Source organism: Saimiri boliviensis, chromosome 2 (assembly GCF_048565385.1).
Source record: "Saimiri boliviensis isolate mSaiBol1 chromosome 2, mSaiBol1.pri, whole genome shotgun sequence".
Classification (NCBI taxonomy): Eukaryota; Metazoa; Chordata; class Mammalia; order Primates; family Cebidae; genus Saimiri; species Saimiri boliviensis.
The window spans coordinates 219,000,918-219,022,199 of NC_133450.1; the positions used below are offsets into that span (position 1 = coordinate 219,000,918).

General features: G+C 48.9%; 1 protein-coding gene across 4 annotated transcripts in view; it reads left to right on the top strand.

The window, feature by feature from the left end:
* Positions 1-1,651: 1,651 nt before the first annotated feature.
* The window catches only part of MVB12B (multivesicular body subunit 12B), a 179,257-nt gene continuing 159,626 nt past the window's right edge, over positions 1,652-21,282 (top strand). The window contains exons 1-2 of one of the 4 annotated variants that reach the window (XM_074395353.1): positions 1,652-1,856; positions 15,372-15,494. In XM_074395353.1, the coding sequence (XP_074251454.1) occupies positions 1,776-1,856; positions 15,372-15,494 (204 nt within the window). In that variant the 5' untranslated portion in view covers positions 1,652-1,775. Of the gene's footprint in view, positions 1,857-2,118; positions 10,160-15,371; positions 15,495-21,282 lie in introns of those variants that run through there. The other 3 variants (XM_039475073.2, XM_039475072.2, XM_010351399.3) reach the window with 3 other exon arrangements.

Sequence of the window (21,282 nt, forward strand, 5' to 3'; positions counted from 1 at the left end):
TTTTCACTACCATACACTTAAATGAGTTGATCTATAGCAGAGATTCACATATTGAAGATTAATCAGTGAGCTTTAGAAGGTAGTCCTGGCTCAGATGAGTTTGGGAAATGCCAGGTTAAACAAACCAAACAGGTTTCTTTACTCCTGGACTTCACAGGGACCTTCCTTAATATACCAACACTTAGTGTGATTCTCCAAAAGGTACACTATAAATGACGTGCAGCACCTTCTCAAGTTGTCTGCAGAAGCCCATTTTCAAAAAAACAAATATGAAATTCCCTGGGGACTCCTGTTTTAGGTTAGTCATCTGCAGTTATTTTCGGTATTGTCTGTTGGATTTTGGTATCAGGGTTATGCTAAACTTGGGAAATGAAATAAACATTTTTGTTTCTTTTATTCTTATTTTTCCTGTGTAACAGTTTAAGTAACATAGAGATTATCTGTCCCCTGATGGGATGACAGGACTTGCTGTCGAGCCACCTGAACCCATGTCATTTCTGAGTAGTGAAGACACTGGGAATGCACCAGTGCATGGCTTCCCCACAGGATGTTTTCTCCCTGACAGTCCATTCTGCTTGGCACCCTTTTCTTTAGGATCAAACAGCTATTGTGGAAAAGCCTAGAATGCGTGAAAATGAGACTCAATGCATTAGCAAATCCATGCTGATCACTCCTGCATGGTCCTCAGCTCCTGCTGAATGGTGCAGCCTCCTGGCAAGAAATCTTTTAAATCTTGCACACCCTGGCCTCTGCCTGAGGTGCCTGGCTGCGGTGTGTGGGGCATGGTTGGTTAAGACACAGAGTCTGCCTTTCCTACCAGCTACTCTAGCTGAGGGTCAAGGTCTGGGACCTCTCCCACCCATCCAGCTCCACTTTATCCTTGGCTTATGCCTTTCCCCATGTACTGCAGAATAGGCCTCCGGCTAAAATCCTCACCTTCCAGATGCTCGCCTGAGGCTGGCCCCATACACCTGGCTCTAGGCCTCCAAAGATAAATCATTTAACCAGCGTAAGGGGAAGCCCGAGTATTGCCAGGAAATTGGGGTTAGCTTTAGACGAGTGGCTGAGCTGGGGGTGGGTGGGGAGAAGATGAGCTTTGGATTCTAGGGTTCAGTGAAGCCTAGAATGGCTGCGTGGGTGGAGAGTCCCTAGAAGGGGCCAATTTCTAGCCTGAGGGCCTGGGGGCTTCCAGGGACCTGCAGCTGAGCTCAAGACTGGTCTTGGGTACAGTGAGGCCTACGAGAGCTAAGCGGGCTGAGGGTCCCAAGACAAGACCAGCCTGGGGGCAGGGACCACCGATGCCCCAGGCTCCAGAGGCCGGGGGCTTCCGGGGGGACTGAGGCTGGTCTGGGGTCGCCGGCGGGCTCGAGGAGGCCCAGGTGGGCGCGCCGGGGCCCTGCCGGGTGCTGACGGGCTGGGCCGTGGGGGAGGCCGGGGAGGCGGGGTGCCGGCCGGAGCGGCGGCGCGGGCTCGGGACGCCAGGGCTCCTGCTCCCTCCTCCTGCCTGATCCAGCCTCGGGCGCCGGGAGCCTCTCCCGAGCCTGAGCCAGCACCAGCGCTAGCGCCGGGAGGCCCGGAGCCCGGCTCGCCACCGCCGCGGCCCGCGGAGGGAGCCGCCGCCGTCGTTGTTGCCGCCGCCGCCGCCGCCAGGCCGCGCCCCGCCCCTCCGCCGCCGCCGCCGCCGCCGCCGCTCCCGGTGAGGCTCGCGCTCGAGCTGCGGCGCCGGCTCCCGCCGCCTGGGCCCCGGGCCCGGCCCCTCCCGCGCCGCCCGGGCGATGAGAAGCTGCTTCTGCGTGAGACGGAGCCGGGACCCGCCGCCGCCGCAGCCGCCGCCGCCGCCGCCCCAGCGGGGAACAGTTAAGTGAGGCCCGGGCGCCGCGGAGGCTCGGCCGAGCCTGCCATGTAGCCGGGAGGGAGGGAGGGAGGGCGGGCGCGGGGCGCGGGCCCCGGGCCGAGGGGCGGGCGGACGGGAGGAGCCGGGCCGGGCCGAGGCCTGCGGGCTCCGTGCCCGGCCCGCGGCAGGGACAGGCCCGGGCGGCCTTTGCCGAGCCCTGAGCGCGCCGCGGCTGCCGGTGCCCGGGCTCGGCCTGGCGGCAGGAGGCGGGAGGAGCTGGGGGACCCGAGTGCCAGCAGCGCCCCCAGGGCCCGGGCAGGTGAGGGGCGCTGAGAGCCACCTCTGTGCGTGTGAGAGGGAGGCGGCCCACCGGGGCACAGACTGGGCACAGTCAGTCGTTTGACCCGCCTGGCCTGGGGTCCGGCTCTCTGTGGTCACATGGGTGCAGACCTTCGTGCACCTGCCCCTGGGGCATCACTGCCTCTGTGACCTGGGCACAGCAGAGAGGACACCTGAACCCTCGGGCACCTGTCTGCAAGGTGACATGCCCAGCCCGGGTACCCGAGACCCAGAGTACCCATGCAGGAACATGGTGGGCACTTCGAGCACCCTACAGTGACTCCAGCACCAGCGAGGGGGCAGGGGCCGGGACAAGAGCTGAGGCATGGCAGCAGCAGACATCACATCCTCAGAGGCAGGCACCGGGGAACGGGGTGGACCCAAGAGCATCTTTTGTCCTCTTTGTTATCAAACACACAACTGTTCTAATCACCAGCGCTTCTCACTATGAAAAATGAGACTCTTCTGTTTCTTGCCCCTCAACAGCCTCTTGCGCAAGGCACTGAGGAAGACCACAGGAGGGCAAAAGGCAAATGGCGGTCACCCCTTCCCTGCTCCCTGCCCCCACCCAAAACCAGAGCCCACTCCAATTGCTGCCACAAAAGCAGACAGCAGGCCGGCTCCTCTTAAGGGCCTTTGTCTCTCCTGGTTCCTTCTCAGTATAATCTCATTGTACATTTCTCGACAGCTGGCTAGATCTCATCTCGTTTTAACAGGGCTAGAATATCTTATCAGCGGCACCAGCAAAGCTTAGAAAGTTAAAAGATAAGCTCTGTGAAGCCTGGACTAACTGAAAAACTCAGTGTACTAGGATGTTTAGTTACAGGAGATGGTGACACCTTTCTTGCTCGTTGGAAATCATGTGAGGTACTTGGAGATATTGTACCACGCTTAGCATCTTTAAATAGGGCCTCTCAGAGACGAGGCGTCTGCTTGGGACCCGGGCTGTAGGACCCATGGGAAGCAGCTGATATGGGGATTACTGGTTCATTTGAACCTAAACTTATCTTCTGTTACCTACATTTTTTCACTCTTCTAGACTTTGGGTCACTCCTGATTCAAGCTCAAGGCATTGTCCTTACTCTGTCTCCATCCTGCTAGGGACCTTTCACCACTTCCAACTGGAATATTGCACCATGGTTCTGTGCAAGGAGTTTAGAATTAGACCTCAGCTTAAGTCTTGGCTTTCCTATTTACTGTGTGCGCTTGGACATATTATTGAACTTTTCTGAGTTTCAGTTTCCTCATCTGTAGAGTGAAACTGATGATAGTATTCATCTCATGGGATTATGGTGAGATGTAAATGAAATATTGCAGGAAAGTCTAGCTTGGTGCCTGCTACATGGCAAGAAGTCAGTAAACAGTAGCGGTTATTATGAGAGGCTTGTTAACAGATGAATGAGAGGAGTAGCTTATTTATTTATTTTTAGAGTTTGTCTGTTTTTTGTTTGTTTGTTTGTTTTGTTTTTTGGTTTTGTTTTGTTTTTGATACAGGGTCTCACTGTCACCCAGCCTGGAGTGCAGTGGTACCATCATGGCTCACTGTAGCCTTGAACTCCTGGGCTCAAGTGATTCTCCCACCTCAGCCTCCCAAGTAGTATAGGTGCCTGCCACCATGCTCAGCTATTTTTAAAATTATTATTATTTTTAGTAGAGATGGGGTCTTGCTATGTTGCCCAGGCTGGTCTTCAACACCAGAGCTCCAGTAATCCTCCTGCCTTGGCCTCCCAAATTGCTGGGATTCCAGGAGAGAGCCACCAGGCATGAGCCACCACACCTGGCCTATTATTTAGTACTTAACAGGACAACCAGGAAGTGATGGTATAGTAGAAAGAACACTGGACTTGGATTTTTTAGGAGCTTGAGTTTGACTCTCAGGCTATCTTCTGGACCCCAGGTAGCCCTAGGTAAGTCACACAACCTTTCTGAATCCCCATTTCCGTAATGTAAAAGTGTTTTAAGAATAAAGCCTACCCCATAAAGGTAGAGGCTGAATGAGCTAATGTATTCATTCATTAGCACTTGGCACTGCAGGAAGTGGGGGTCTACATGAAACTTAAGTGCAGTTCAGCAGCCAGCAGCAGATCGAGTTTTTTTTTTTCCCCAGGTCCGAAGTTTATACAATTTGTCGGGGGGAGAGTTTTAAGAAAAAGAACATAGGAATATCCTGTGTTTGTACATGTTACAGAACCACGCTATGTGAGCACACTGCTGGATGACCACTCAGGGCTTTGGAATGGGTGATGGAGAAGTGTAGTCTCCATCCGTTTCATGGAGGATCTGCTTCTGGGGGAATCAGCATCCAAATGGCATAGGCCCCTCTGCCTTAGTTTGCTGGAAGTGCTCCATGCTCAAAGGGAGACACCCTTGCCACACTGCAAAATAATGATGGTGCTAGAGTAGAGCATGGGAAAAGTTGAAGGTGCTATTATGATGATGAAGATAACAAATGACTACATGGCTGAATGTGGTTAGGCTGAGATAGCAGAGCCTCCTTTGCAGGTTGGGTTGTGGAGGGGAGGCCTGGGTTTCTTGAATGAGCTGCCTCTCCCCAGGCTGCTCTGGCTCTCACCGAGGACCGCCCTGGCCAGCATTTCCCTGGCCGTGCCCCCCTCCAGGCTCTCCTTGGCCTTCTGCTCGCTGGGCTGCCCTTGAGAATCGTGGTTTCCCTGCGCTAGTTGGAGTGGGTTTGCCAGTTAGGTCTTCTGTCTCTAGCTGCCTGGGAGGCAAAGCCACTGCAGAGTATGCCTGACATTACCTCCCTTGTTGGGGACATCCTGTGGGCATGCATTTGGTTTACTTGACACGCTTCTGGCAAGATGCAGAGCTTGTACAGGCAGAAATGTGAGAGCCCTGTGGGCCTGGAGCCCGGGGGTTGCACGTAGTAGCTTTGTAGCTCATATTTCCCTCAGGACTGGAGGGCTATCTTCTTGGACCTGTGGCTAGATTCAACATGAGTTTGTTCTTTCTTTCTTCAGACACACACACACACACACACACACACGCACGCACGCACGCGCACACACACACACACTTAAAAATAAATAGATTCTAATCAGCAGAGCAGAATGTTCAAAAGAATATCCTCTGATCCTAATAAATGAACTCTGATCCTAATAATGTGCTAAATACGCCTGTGGTGTTGATGAGAATGCAGATGCCAGGGCCTCATACTCAAACTTTATTGAATCAGAATATCTGGGGAAGGGGACCTGGAATCTGCATGCTTAATAGACACCTGCGGTTATACTTATGCTTACCAAAATGAGAGAACTACAGTTCTAGATGCTTTCTAGAAAATTGTTAAATACACATAACATACCATCCTACTCATTTTTAAGGGCACTGACTGGTGGTATTACACACATTCACACTGTGGTGCAACTAAGCTCCAGAACTTTTCATCTTGCAAAACTGAAACTCTGTGCTCATTAAACAACTTTCCGTTTCCCTCTTTCCTCCCCGCTAGCAACCATCATTCTGCTTTGTGTTTCTGTGAGTGTGACTACCCTAGCTATTCATAGAAGTGGATCATACGGTATTTGTCTTTTTGTGACTGGCTCATTTAGTTTAGCATACTGTCCTCAAGGTCCATCATACTGTAGCATGTTTCAGAATTTCCTTCCTTTTGAAGGCTGAGTAATATACCATTGAAGATGTGTACCGCATTTTGTTTATTCATCCGTAGATGGATGCTTGGGTTGCTTCTGTCTTTGGGTGATTGTGAATGAAGTTGCTCTGAACATGGGTCTACAAATCTCTTTGAGACCCTGATCTAAATTATTTTGGGTGGATACCCAGAAGTGGAATTACTGGATCATATGGTAATTCTATTTATAATTTTTTGTGGAACCACTACACTGTTTTCCATAAAATGGTGGCTGTACCATTTTACATTCCCACCAGCTGTGTGCCAAAGTTTCCAATTGCTTCACATGCTTGCGAACAGCTATTTTGTTTGTATGTTTGTTTTTGGTAGTAGCCATTGTAATTAGTATAAGGTGATACGTGGTTTGGATTTGCATTTCCATCATGGCAAGTGATGCTGAGCATCTTCTTGTGTGCTGGTTGGCTATTTGTATATTGTCTTTGGAAAGACTTGTTATTTAAATCCTTTGCCCATTTTTAATTTAAGAAATTTGTTTTTTGTTGTTGAGTTACAGGAGTTCTTTATAGATTCACACATTAACCCCTCATCAGATATATGATTTGCAAATATTTTCTCCCATTCCATAGGCTGCCTTTTCACTCTGTTGATTGCCTTTTGCTGCAAATTCTTGATGCTTTCTACACATTATAACCTTGTGGAAAATATTATTTGTTATTCCATTTTTATAGGGGTGGAAACTCAGGCCTAGTTTAGTTTAACTTGCCTAAGGTTATACAGTAAGCTCGGGTCCCTTGGACTCCAAAGATGTCACCCCTTTCATTCCTCTGCTCTGCCTGATGTTCCCCCCACAGAGCTAATAGCATATGGAGGCCCCATGGAGGTTGGAAGGAAGGGGCGTTGGTTGGAGAATGTTCGGCTGTAGGAGAGGAAGCATGAACGGAAGGCCTGGGAATCTCTTCTGTTAGACCACTGGGGCTCTCCTTCCTGTAGTTTGATGTCATTGCTTAGATCTTAGAAATAGCAGAGAAGTGCAGCCAGGTTTTTTAGTTCAGTTTGATTGTGTTTTGTTTATTTGTTTTCTTAAGCATTTTATAAGCTTGTTTTAGATCCCATCTGCTCCTCGAAGTTCCCCGAGTAGTCCCTGTGTGTTCACATCACGGTGCCTTTGTTGAGGCTGTGTTTCTGCCTGCAAGACTTTCAGCACTCCATACCCCCCCATCTTTCAGGGAGGCCTGCTCTTTGCTCACTTCTCCCTGCCTCACCAGGCAGAAGGAAGAGTCCCCTTCTTTGCAGTCCCTTTCTCGGGATATATCCTACAGCCTGTGAGCTCCATGTCTTACTCATTGCTCTGTTACCCAGCACTGTGGACCTTCTCCTTGGCTGTGGGCTCTCCAGTTTCAGTCCCAGCCTGAACCAGTTAAATGAGAACCTGAGGATGGGGAATGGGAAAGCAGTGCTTCTGCAAGCTCCCCAGGGCGTTCTTCTAGCAGCCAGCCTGGACACCCACTGGCTCCTGACAGGCGCACATCCAGCTTGGCTGCACTGAGTTAGATCTAAATCTGGAGCTCCAAGGAAGTGCTGTGGTCCCTTCTCCCTTCCTCTGCAAGTGGCTCACCCCTGGGGTCATGGCGTATGTGCATGGAGGCATCAGTGACCCCAGACCCTCAGCTCTCACTGGAAGGGGTCTGACAGATCTGCTATTCTCCTGCGCCTTTATGTGCCTTCCTTAATACAGTGGAACTTGGCAATTTGGGAGAATAGGAATTTTGTTTGTTTATCCTTCCCCATTCATTCATAATCCATTTATTGAGAATCCACCATGAGCTGGGCATTGTGGTGGAAATAACACCTTTGAGTAACTTACAGTCTGCTAGGGAAAGCATGGTCTAGCCTTCTCAGAGGCAAGGCTGTGTGTGTATGTGTATGTGTGCATGAAGACGTGTGCACATATGTGTGCTAAGACTATATGCTTAGATGATGTCAGGATTCTGAGTGGCAGCACCTGTCTGGCTGGGCAGTTGGAAAAGGTTTGAGGGGAATGGAAGATGTGATCCTGTTGTTTTGTTTTGTTTTGTTTTGTTTTGTTTTGTGAGACTCCATCTCACTCTGTCGCTCAGGCTGGAGTGCAGTGGCACAATCTCAGCTCACTGCAATCTCTGCCTCCCAGATTCAAGCAATTATTTTGCCTCAATCTCCCAAGGGGCTGGGACTATAGGCGTGTGCCACCATGCCCAGCTAATTTTTGTATTTTTAGTAGAGATGGAGTTTCACTATATTGGCCAGGCTGGTCTCGAACTCCTGACCTCATAATCTGCCCGCCTTGGCCTCCCAAAGGTGTCCCAAAGGCTGGGATTACAAGCATGAACCACTGCTCCTGGCCATGACCCTGGTTTTATTTTTTTACTTATTTATTTATTTTTTGAGACAGGATCTGGATTTGTCACCCAGGCTGGAGTGCAATAGCACCATCTCAGCTCACTGCAACCTCCACCTCTTGGGTTCAAGTGATCCTTGTGCCCCAGCCTCTCGAGTAGCTGGGATTACAGGCACTCACCACAATACCCAGCTAATTTTTGTATTTTTAGTAGAGATGGGGTTTCACCATCTTGGCCAGGCTGGTCTCGAACTCCTGACCTCAAGTAATCCTCCCACCTTGGCCTCCAATTCCTGCTGGAATTACAGGCGTGAGCCACTGCACCTGGCATGACCCTGGTTTTAAATGGTGGGGTGGGTGTCTGTAGGGGAGGAACGTGTTGCTCTTGGCTGAACTGTCAAGAAGAAGGAGGGGGAGACTGGAGGGCTGATTCTGAGGCTTTTCCCCAGGGAAGATTACCTTTACGTTCATTCCATTCATTCATTCATTCATTCATTCATTCATCAAACACCTAATGAGTACTTGCTCTTTCGTACTCAGATTTTGGACTGTGGACCAGCTGTTTAGTGTCAGCTGGGAGCTTGTTAGAAATGCACATTCTTAGACTAGCTCAGATCTATTGAATCAGTATCTCAGGGGCTAGGGTTCAGGAATGTCCGTTTTAACAACCTCTCCTGGTGATTCTTGCATATGCTAAAGTTGGATACTCCCACTCCAGAATATGGACTTTCCATTTCATTACTGTAGCCTTAGTGCTAAGCCAAAGTGGCTGTATACACATTTGTGGACTGATTGTTCATGTACCAGGCCCTCTTAGGGACCAGGAGTGTGGGAGGATGCTTCCGGGGAAATGGCAAGGTCAGCTGAATTCGAGGTATTCCTGAGCCATGTGGGCAAAGACACCAGAAAGATACCTCTGAGTCTCAGGAGAAAAGTCTGGGCTTGGAGGAATTTTGGAAGTCATTAGCACATTGTTAGAATGATTAGATGACCAAATATATGGAAAAAAAAATTCTCAAGACCCATGTGAAAGTCAGAGAGGGGTGTAGTGGTCTGGCTGGCTTGAAGACAGGTGTTCTGATGACTCTGGCAGGGGCACACATTTGCCTGGCATTGAAATGACATTAGTGTCTTTACTGTGTGAACACTGTCCCCATCAGGGCAAGCTGTGACTCCTATCACCAGACACTAAGGAACCATAGCTTTTGGGGCCCCCGGGATGGTTTCATTTGTAGGCATCTGTCTTCTGTTGGGGTCCTCCTTTATCCTTCTCTACAGGGGACAATATGACACCACTCAGCAAGACCTGATGGGAGTGGACACAGACAGCCCTCATTTGCAGCAATCATGGGCAAGCAGATGGTGCCCACAGTATACTGGAGAATGCCCTACCCTCGAGTAACATTCCCTGGTTTGTGCAGAGTCAGGCCTGTATGGGGCAGGGCTTTGGCCAGGGGAGTGCTATAGAACTTGATCCTGGATTTATTTTTGGAAAGTGAATACTGGAACCTACCATTGTACCATAAGGGTTGAAGCAACCTGAACCCTAGTCCTCCCTCATGGCGTTTACAAAAAAATCTATGTTTGGTAATCAAATGGTTCATAGAAATCTAAGCATAGGGCATCTTGAATTGACACATGCATACACTGGATTCTTCTGCTGCGAGAAACAGACCTTTACTGGGGCAGGGGAGGGGGGAAGGAAGTGCTCACAGTTGTTAGTTACCTAGCTGGAAAATTCTTTGTGATCTAGGAGAGCTTAGAAAAATATTTGCCTTAGTTGCCCAACATCTTAGCAGCTTTCCCAGCGGCCTGTGACTTGTTGCTACCTGACTAATGACTCTGACTGGTCACCAGGTAATCTGTCCAAAGTTCAGAAGGCGTCGGGATACTATCCTGAGGCTTCACAGTGACAACCTCTCAGTCTGTGCACTGTTCCCTACGGGTGGCCCCAAAGCCAGCTGGCCATTTAACTGGCCTCAACTCTCAGCCTTCTGAGGAGGTAGGTCTCTGCACCTTGCTGTAAGGAGGTGCTGGGTTTGTGTGTGTGGTGTGTATTGGTGAGGCCTGGCCACAGGTTACCTCCTTGGGGACAGACAGTGTCCTTCTGTCCCTGGCTTGCAATTTGCCAGCAGAAAGGTGTCAATAATCTTGGGGCACCAGAGGTGGGCATGGATTCCTGCAGACCATCACTGCTGCTGGGAAACAGGCAAAGACCTTCTCTATGAAGGCCGGAGCGCAGCGGCTTTTACTGGGGGACGGCCCATCTGCTCTTGCGGCATTTCCCACTGTGAATGAAATATTTGTTCTTCTCCCTTCCTCAACCCTGGAAGCTGGTAGATGTGGGCAGACAGTTTTGTCTTTAGTGCCCTTGACTTTGGATTTCAAGCAAGCTGATCACAAGTTTGTCCTTCTGTAGGGATGTAATTAAGCCACTGGTTTTGTCATTTCAATTACAGTAGCCCAATTTAGCCTGCCCCCCCTTAATACTTTGAAATTACTCTCCTCAAAAGTTGTATGCCAGTCATGCCTTCAGCCCTGACCAGTAGCGCTGGCTGGCGCCGCTTCTGAGCCTGCCTCACCACCACGGCAGGAGGCCGAGATGGCGGGAGGCTGGAATGCGGGCCGCTGCCCACGGCACCTCCTTTGAAGGCAGCACCCCCTGCCCCCTGCGGTTGTTGCTCCCTGAAAGCACTTTAAACTCCTCCGCTCACACCCCTGCCGCTGGAAGGGCCTCGGTAGAGAGAGGTCTGAGCTTTGTTGGTTGGGTTTTGATTTCAGTACAGGAGTTGATAAAACGAGATAAACCCCAGGCTCAGGAGGGCTGTGGAAATTAAACAGAGATGATATCAAAGTTCCCCTGAGTTTTCAACTGTGATACAGTAGCACAGTTTTCTCCCAGACTGGGGCCGGGAGGCACGCCTTTGATTCTGAAACAATGTTCAGCATCAGTTAAGCCCAGCACTGCTGACTTTTAGGGATTAAGCACACTGTTGTAGTAATTCTTTGATCAGCTACGAGGGAGCAGTGTGCCGTCTGTATGAAGGGTCTTTATAGTTAAAGTTCATTTCTCCATGAACCTGGGATGACAGCCTTGGCTAGGTGCTGCAGCGCTGGGGGCTGGGGCCTCCTCAAGTGCTATCTGCAGCACTGCAGGCAGAAGCTGGAAGCAGGCTTGCCCCCCCACCCCCCGCCTTGTTGTGTGGGTTGTATGGTACTCTTTGAGCATGGCATGGTGGAAGAAACCCTCCTGGCTTGGAAAACACTTCACCTTAACCCTCCCCAGCTTTCCTAGTCTGTATACATGTGGATGCACATAAATGTATGTGTGTGTACGTGTAACACACACACACACACACACACACACACACACACACACACTACTCTCCTGCCTTGCAGAGGAAGCCTCTCGGGGCAGACAATGGCTGCCTGGAGTATGGCTCTGCAGCCCCCAGCCTTGGAAATGATCTCACAGAGGCTGCATGCCCACTCAGGGGAGAGGTTGGAGTGGGTTCATCCGGGACTTGATGATCGTGCGGTTGAAGTAGGAGGACCTGCTCAAGGTCCAGTTTGCATCCCTGGCACCCCACCACCTTTACTCCTCACCTAGACTGAGATTGGCCCAATCCTATCATTCTGAAAAAAATCTCAACATTTGTCTTGTCATCCAAAACACTGGGTCAACTTTGGGGTTCCCTATAGAGACCCTTCTTGCAGCCACAGCTGGGATGGCACAAGTTTCCCCCATTTGCTTCCCCCTCCTCCCAGTTGGCCTTGCAACTTCCAGTTGGTAATGGAGCCCCTGTGAGCTGTCGATCCTGCTTGTACCGTGCCATAGATCAACCTATTCCCTCCTGTGCAGTGCTCGGATCTCCCTCATTAGGCCTAAATTTACCTCTATCCTACACAAACATGGCCTTAGCTCATTTTTATTGTTGTAAATTATTTATGAGGGGAATGTTGAATCTTGAAACTGAAGTGTGAGGAAAATTAATCCCATGTTACTTTTATCTTTCTGTACTTTTTTCCCCTTGCTTGACTTACTGAGCTGTAGCTAGAGAAGGAAAAGCGTTGGCATTTTAAAATATAATTAGTGTTCAAACTGCTTTCTCAATCAGACGGGATGCTGGTACCTCTCTGCCTAGTACAGTGGAAAACAGACCAGACCTGGGGAGTAAGACCAGCTGTCCCATTCCTGGGAGGTGACGCAGCTACTTACCAGGTTTGATGTGAGCTTCAACTGGGAAGGAGCCCGAGAAAGCTTCTTGAGAGCTGGAAAGCGCGGTCCAAACGCAGCAGACATGTGTTAGTGGGTTTGGCCGGCAGTGGGGACTCTGAGATAGAGGTGGATGCTGGATGAGGGGCTGTTGACACACCCTGGGACTGTTGCAAGTAGGCCTCGAGATTTGTGGTGAGAGTCCAGGCAAGTGCACGCTGGTCTTCAGCACCTGGCTCCCTTGCTGTCTCCTCCCCGATCCGATTGGCTCTGTGGGCCCGCAGGAATGGCCTCGCCAAGTCCTCTGCCGCGGGGCCATCCTTCGTGGCTTGAGGCTCCCCGCAGCCCAGGAATCGTGGAGCGCTAGTTAATAAATGGCCTTTTGTTAGGAAGGTCAATTGAAGTGCTGGTAGAGACGCCGTTAAAAGTAATTTGCAGTCAGAAAATATGTAATTCAGGGCAAGCGGCTTTGAGTGATGGCCCCTGCCATGGATATCTTGGGCGTTTCTCATTAAAAGCTGCCTTGGCTGGTGATGGCGTTTCCTCCATGAGTCGGCCTCAGCCCGCGCGGCCGGGAGCCATTTGTCCATATTTCACAGAGGCCGCCTCCGTCCGGGGCACAGCAGCTGGGGGGAAGGAGAGAGAACGGAGGGCGTTAGAGATGCTCTGCGCACAGCTCTGTGGGGGCCCTCTGGCAGGCCAGACCCGACTCCTTTGTCTGCCTCAGCCGGGCCGCCCGCAGCCATCTTGGAACCTTCTCCTGGGCCACCGCGGGGCATTGTGGGAGCAGCGTGGCTTCTTCCAGGGCCTGGTGACCCTCCTGCTGGTGCGAGCGGGCTCCAGGGCGGAGGGCCATTGTCATCGCCGTACAGGGGAGGATATTGTGACCAGGGGATGTGGCAGTGAATCCATCAGCAAATAAGATACTGCTTATTCATGCTTACCCCCACTTCCCTCTCTCTCTCCTCCTTTTTCTGTCTCCTCCTTTTCTCTCTCGCTTTTTTTTTTCCTCTCTCTTATAGTAGAGGCCATACTATGTTAAAAAAAAAAAAAAAAAAAAAAAAAAAAAAAAAAAAAACTTACCTCACATGTTCTTTATTAAATTCACAGCATGATATTTTAGCACTGGCAGAATTTGTACATTCTGTTAATGAGTTGTTAATTGCGAAGCATTCTTGGTAACCAACAGCAGGTACCAATATTTTGCAAACTGCAGCAGTGTTATTTTCATGTTACCAATAATACGGGATTTTTCAAGTGCTGAGCCCTTTTGATCAGTGTCTGCTCTGGATCTGCAGGTGCAGATATTTAATTCTTAACCTTTATTAGGGACATATATGTATATTCACTCAGTAAATATTTACTTAATGCCTACTGTGTGCAGGAAGCACAAAGCCCTGTGCTTTATGCACGTAAACCTGCCTGGTAAATGAAACTTGAAAATAGAAAATGATGCAGTGATGCAGTGTGATACCCCCTGCCCTGGTCGTTTAGAAGCTTATTTTCAGAAGAATTAAGTAAAGCGTAGCTGTGTTAAGCTTTTTGTTGTAAACAGAAGAGGAGACTGCAGCTGTGCCAGGCACTTCCTCGCTTTGATCGAGGACTTGGCTCCATTTCATTGGCAAGTCTGTTTCCGGAGCTTTTGGTGGGTTCCACTGACTTCATGGGAGACTTGCATATGGCATTTTGATTGTTCCTATTTAGGAGGCTGCAGTCATTTATAATGGCCTCTGCCTTTTCTGATTCTAGGTTAGAAGCAAGAATATTCCTCCTGCCTGCTTAGTGAGGTAGGGTGTTTGGTTTGTGTTAGAAGCAGTAACCAGCCTTCAGAGAACTGGCAGACCTATAGCCAGTGGAGTTTAATTGCTGCAGAAGGAGGTAGAATTTAACTTGCTCTTTTTCACTGCTTGTCCTTTTAAAAGTACTTGGGTTCATTTACATATGGTGTTGCCTCTTTTATTTGCTTTCTGGTGCATTGCCACTCCAGCTGCCCAGACCCAGTGCTCTCTATATTCTACCTGTCTCCTCTGGTCAAATCAGGAGGCAGTCAGCAGCAGAATAATAATTCCATTTTCACTCCCTTTCTCTCAAAGTGCCCGGCAAGAATTATGGTCATTGTTAGTATTTGGCTTTGAGTAAGTGCCCACGTGACCCGAGGGTGAAACACAACAAAGGACTCTGCCAGAACCCTAGGGAGTGATGCCTATCATATTTCTGGCCAGTTACCTGGTGTTGTGTGTCCCAAACCCGACCAGTCTTAGGTACTTTTTGATGAGCACCTACTGTGTACCAGGGACCTCTCCATGCCTTTCATTTACATCCACTCTCTTTAACTCTCTTGGTCTTCACAGTAGCTCTGCAAGGGTCAGTATCATGACCTCGTTTCATAGCTGGGTAATGAAGGCTCCAGGAGGCGAAATTGCTTACTCAAGCTCACCAGCTAGTCAGTCATGGAGCCTGGACTCCAACACCATTCTTTCACCCCGAGCTCAGAACATTTATTTCTATGTTTGCAAAATTCCTTGCTTCTTTGCAAAGTTCTGCCTGCTGAAGGTCTAACCTTGGCTGTGGATTTGGAAGTCTATGTCTCCACAGGAGAGATTGCAAGGGAGAGAGATGAAAGGCGTTGTTAGGCTTAGCCATATCTTTTGTGTCTTCAGAGCAGCTACTGGTATCTGTTCAAAAATCAAGCAGCTGGATGGCAGAGTTAAGAATGACTTGCTCTTGATTTTGAGTCAAAATTACCTCCTGAAAGTAGAGGCAAGCCCTCATTTTAGCTCAGTGTTCAAAGCTGACTTGAGAAGAGTGAACAAGATTTGAATTCTTGCCTGGGGAGAAGGGTCACATAGGATCAGGACCCTTTCAACCAGTTCATGTATGTGGACTTTAGCTCATGGTATTTGCCCCATGATTCTGTTTCTGTCTGTTTGAGCCTTCATATTATTCACGTAAATGCTGTGTTTGAATTTTGTGCTTTCTTTTTCCTTCTCTGAACCAGGACCAGTCCACCATGCCTGAAGTCAAAGACCTCTCAGAAGCCTTGCCAGAAACGTCAATGGATCCCATCACGGGAGTCGGGGTGGTGGCTTCTCGGAACCGAGCCCCGACAGGCTATGATGTAGTAAGTCAAGATACTAGTTTGTACATTTTGCTCACTGATTCTACAGTATTTATTTCCTGTGTCCAAGACCCTCTGACCCTTTTGTGTAAGATGCGCTTCTTTCCTCTAGGAACTTAAGGGAGGGTGTGGAGAGCATTCCGGTCTGGGAGTCAGAAGACCTGAGCCCATCTGGGCCATTTCCTGGCCTTGACCACCTCTGTGATAGTCATTTTCACCTTCTTTAAAATTAAGGAGTTGGATTCATTGATTTCCAACTTCTGGTTGTGACGTTTCATGTAAAGGATCCAGAATCTGTGAAAAACTTCCGGTGGTTGTCATATATTGTCACGCATGTATAAATATTGTAAAGGCATTGTCCTACATCTGTGTAGCTCTTAACAGTTTAAAATGTTTCCTACCCATAAACTCATTTAGCTCTCATGAGTTTTTGGAAGACTGGGAGGGCAAGTAGCTGTATTGCCTCTTTGCTGATTAGGAGAACCCAAGCTCTGAGAAGTGAAGTAACAGAGTCCCAGTCCTTGGATATGGTGAATCATCACTACCAGACCCCCTCCAAGTCCAGTGCTGTGGCTGACCACACCACCACAGTTCAGTGGAGAACTTCCCTTGCTTTTCAGTAGACATCTGTGCTGGTGTTCAGTAGTCCTGATGATTGGAACTGGTTGTTTTGTTGTTTCAGTAGGTAAATTCTGATTCGGGTGGAGCTTACAAAGTACCGAGGAACGTTAGGAGGGTTTAATTAACAGTGGATATTATCATGTGTTCCGAGATTCTAAGGTGGCCTTATGTTTACTTTCCTCATTTTGTATGTGACAATGTTTTGTTCTTATTCACTGAAAATGTGCACCAAGAATACATAAGAGTGAAAGTAGCCAAAACTGAAAACCTGCCACAGCAATTAGAATAGTGACTGATGTCCTGCGGTGAGGAGGATGCAATGCCTGTCCAGCAGAGGAAACTCCAGGGCGGGGTTTCCCAACTTCAGTGCTGTTGACATTTAGGGCAAGACAATCAGATAATTCTTTGCTGTGTGCTATCCTGTGCACCCTCTGTTGTTCAGCAGCATTCCTGGCCTTTCCTTAGTGAGTACCGGTAGTACCTGTCCCTTCTGTCCCAGTGGTGACAAACCAAAATGTCTCCAGACATTGCCAGATGTCCCCAGGAACAGAGGGTGGGTGGGCAGAATCAGCACCTATCAAGAACTGCAATGTTCAATGCCGATCTGTACTGGGTCAGCCAGTGCTGTGTCCTCAGTAAGGAAGGAAGAGCCTGTTCAGATGCTACACATCCCTTTCCCAACTGTTCGAAAGCTCATAAACATTTTAAAAGTGAAAAAAATGAAGAAATCTTTTCTGACAAAGATTTGAGTCTTACCTACTGCTTGACTTCAAAGCATGGTTTGAATGTATATGTTTCCATAAAATAGAATCATTAGGTATGGCTTTGTGCCATGATACTCTGGGGGAAGCTAATAAAAATGTTCCTGATTTGAGAAGCCAAAGTGTCTGTTGATGAATTAGGGATGAAGCAGCAAGTCGTGAATCAAAGCAGGGACTGGGAGCTCCCACTGTGGGAGAGGACGGGCTCGGGGGTCGCTCTCCTAGGAGGGCTCACAGGGAGCGTGACAGGGCAGTGGTCTCACCGTCTTCCCATGCCCTCTTTTGTTGATCTGTATCTTTAGCATTCTCTTTGTACCTTTGGGGTCATCCTGCATGCTTGGCTAGTGGGTGGCAGATGGCCTTTGATAGTTTGGTTTTCTGGAAGTCTTGGTAAGTCTGACAGGAGCAGAATCTATCCCTATCATTTTCTCCTAACATCTAGCTCAGGGCAGAAGAGCGCAGTGTCAAATGAGTAAAATTAATAAGCACATTTCATGATTGTGCTGTGCCATGCATTTTAGTGGGAGGTAAGCAGGGCAAGGGGCTTGAGCTCATCCGCCCGGTAATTACCCAGCTCTGCACGGCCGAGGTGGAGACTGCCCGGACTCCCTCTGAAAGCCCTAACAGGGAGAGAGATGGGAGTCCCCTCTTGGTACTGGCCTCTGGACTGTTTGCAGATAAGCGTCTCGTTCCCCAGAGGTCTGGCCCCAAGTTCAAGGAAGGCGGGGAGGGCATGGTGAGAAGAGAGACTTCTCATTTCTTTTATCTGGAGTTTCATATTAAGTCAACATCCAAACCAAAGTGCAAAGCGCTCTGTGGTGGCTAGGCTGCAGAGATGCTTAGACAGGACTCCAGCAGATGAGGAAGCCCTGCTGTGGATTGGGGCGAGACCTCTCTCTGTCTGTCGTAGCTGCTGTAGGATTAATTTCTCCCTGCACACAGAGCCTGTTAAGTACTGCCACCACGCAGCCCTGCAAGTTAGTCACCAGATGGACTGGTGACCCTGCGTAGCACAACTGCTTTAAAATGAGCTTAGGTCCCATTGCTGCTGGAGGTAAAAGGTGCCAAATGTTCATTTATAAAAATTTAATTCAATAACTTCCCTTCTCTCTGTGTCAGGGGAGGTTTCTTAGGGTAGGGGACTGGGGATTATTTGCTAAACTTCTCAATGTATTTTTCTGATATCTGCAGTCCTCTCTGAAATAGCCTCTCTTTTCTGTTCTGCACCCACACTATCCTGGAGTGACGCATGCTTCTCTCCCCTTGCAGTCAGAGTTGGGGTGGGTCTCATGCTTCTTGGTGATGCCACGTGCCTGGAGTAGTGACTGTATATCATAGATGGCTAGTGTTTGCCAAAGGTAGTGCATGCTGTTTTATCCTGTGTGGATGGTCAGTTTTCAAAGAATTGTAATGCTGTAAGAAGCGCTTCCTGCTACAATGCCTGTGTGCAGAATGTAACCTTTAATTTACAAGCCACTCTTGTGCAGTGTCTAAGGGGCATCAAGCCGGACATCACTGAGAATCACTGTTGGATATGTTTCCATGTGTTTCCAAAAATAAACATTTTACCTTTCACCCACATTCCTTTGCCTATCTAAATAAATGCTTATGGCTGGGCACCATGGCTCATGCCTGTAATCCCTTTATTTTGGAAGGCCGAGGTGGGCAGATCGCTTGAGGTCAAGAGTTCAAGACCAGTCTGGCCAGCATGGTGAAACCCCATCTCTACTAAAAATACAGAAAAAATTAGCTGGCCGGGCACGGTGGCTCAAGCCTGTAATCCCAGCACTTTGGGAGGCCGAGGCGGGTGGATCACGAGGTCAAGAGATCGAGACCATCCCGGTCAACATAGTGAAACTCCATCTCTACTAAAAATACAAAAAATTAGCTGGGCGTGGTGGCGCATGTCTGTAATCCCAGCTACTCAGGAGGTTGAGGCAGGAGAATTGCCTGAACCCAGGAGGCGGAGGTTGCGGTGAGCCGAGATCGCGCCATTGCACTCCAGCCTGGGTAACAAGAGCGAAACTCTGTCTAAAAAAAAAAAAAAAAATTAGCTGAGTGTGGTGATGTGTGCCTGCAATCCCAGCTACTTGGGAGACGGGCAGGAAAATCACTTGAACCCAGGAGGCAGAGGTTGTAGTGAGCCAAGATTGCACCACTGCACTCCAGCCTGGGCAACAGAGTGAGTTGTAGGCATTTATTTATTCTTTTCTTTAGAGACAATGTCTTTAAATAAGTGAATAAATAAATGCCTACCACTCAATTGTCTCTAAATAAATGAATAAGTAAATGCCTACAACTCAGAGATGGAAGCTGCAGTGCTATATTTATGAGATGACTCTTTTTCCATCAAGGACATGTCTTCCTTTCGTTGAAAATACACTTTTCTTGGTAAAAATAAATAAATAAATAAAAGGTGAGCCACACAGAGAAAGTGAGGCTAATCAAACACTCCAAAACATTTTAATTTTGAATTGTTTATTTATCCATCCCATTTTTTGGGTACCTACTGTGTGCCAGCTAGGAGCTGGGGAGACAGCGATGAGTGAAGACACAGCTCCTGCCTCCACGAAGCACAGTCTAGAGGGGAAGACAGGCAATGAGGGTTGCAAATAAAGATGAAACTGGGGCTAAGTGCTTAGAAGGGAAGTCCTTATGTGCAATTTATCTTGCAGATCTAATTTTCCAGATAATTCTGACAGCATGAACCCCTTGCATCCCACTTCTAGAAATCGCTATCGTTCCCTTCCTTCCATACCTTGAAGCCTGCTAGGTATTGGAGCCTTTCCCAGGAGACCACCTCAAAGGTGCTCAGGTTTCTTTAGTGCCAGCATTCTTCCCTGTCACTACATGCACCTTTTTTGTTGGGACATCTTCGAGGTTGCCCTGTGGCTGGGTTCAGCTCCCTGCTCACCTGGCAGCTGCTGCTCTGGCATTTCTGGCCTGTGCGGGGGTTGGACACTGCCCTCCCTGCGTCTGCCCCTCTGTGATCCTCTGTGATCCTCTGTGGTATCTTAGTCCATTGGTGCTGCTCTAACACAGTCCGTAAGACTGAACAGGATTTATTTCTTATAGGTTTGGAGGCTGGGAAGTCTAAGGTGAAGGGCCTGCCTCTGGCAAGGGCCTCATTGCTGCATCATCCCACAGCGGAAGGCGGAGGGGCAAGAGAGGGAGAGGGAGCAGGAGGGGGCCGCACACATCCTTTAATCAGGAACTCACTCCCGGGATAAGGCTGTTACTCCATTCATGAGGACAGACCCTCAGGACCTAAGCACTTCTTCCGTGTCCCATCTCGCAGCCCTCTTGCATTGGAGATCCAGTTTCCAGCACATGAACATTGGGGGCACATCGAAAGCATAGCACATGGCTTCCCATAGAACAGCTAGACCAAACTTACTTTTCATGTGACCTCTCTGGGACTTTGGGGATAATGGGAGTGGGATATTAAAACCCAGAGGATCTTGACAGCTGTGGTAAGGGTCCAGGTCCATGCTCAGACCCCTTCCTTGCCAGCCCTCTATCTTGCTGTTGGCTACCTTCATCTTGCCTACTTCAGAAAAGCGTTAAGAGCTGCCACACCTTAGTAGCCAGGCTAACCTGCCTACTGGTCTCAAAGAGACTAGGAGATATTTCACTCTTTTTCCTCACTCCGATTTAAGACCTTCTCTATTCTGTTCTTGAGAAACCCCACCCGACACACAGGAGTCTTTCTGGCAAAGTAACCCTGAAGTGGCAGATCAGCCTCAGGCTCCACGACTGTTTCTGGAAGTCCAAGCTTTCGTGGGCCTCAGTCCTCTGGAGGGCCCTGCATCAAGTTCCTGCCTGAAGGTGCTTTCCACCCTCAGGCATATGTAGAAGAGCAAAGGCCCAGTGATATACTAAGCATCTGTTCAGTGCCAGGCAAGGAGCCACTCCCCAGGAGTCCTCTCTCATAACCACATAGAGGATAAAAATCCACGTTCTTTGATTTGGCTGTCATGATCCAGTGTATCTTACAGTCTCACTTCTTCCTTCTACTCATCCTTTCTCCAGTCCATTGAACAGCTCACTTTCTCACATGCGGAGTAAGCAGGAGCTTTGTACCATTGTACCTTTGAACCTCTTTTTTCAATGTTTCTGAAGTGCCTGTACCCAGCCTGCGATCTTTTAAGTAAGAGTTTACTCATCCTTAAAACCCAGATTACATAGCCCCTTAGTGAAACTTTTTCTGACCATTACTCATTCAGTTATTTATTTGCTCATTGGTTTCACAAACGTTTATTGGCCACTTAGCTATTGTCCAAGGTGCTGGAAATCCAGTATCCTGAGAAGGCCTGGCTCCAAGTGAGAGGTGAGAGATTAGGATGGGCGGGTGGGGGAGGCCTAATCACAGCCACGCTAAGGAGTTTGCTGTTATTCTCAGGGTGGTG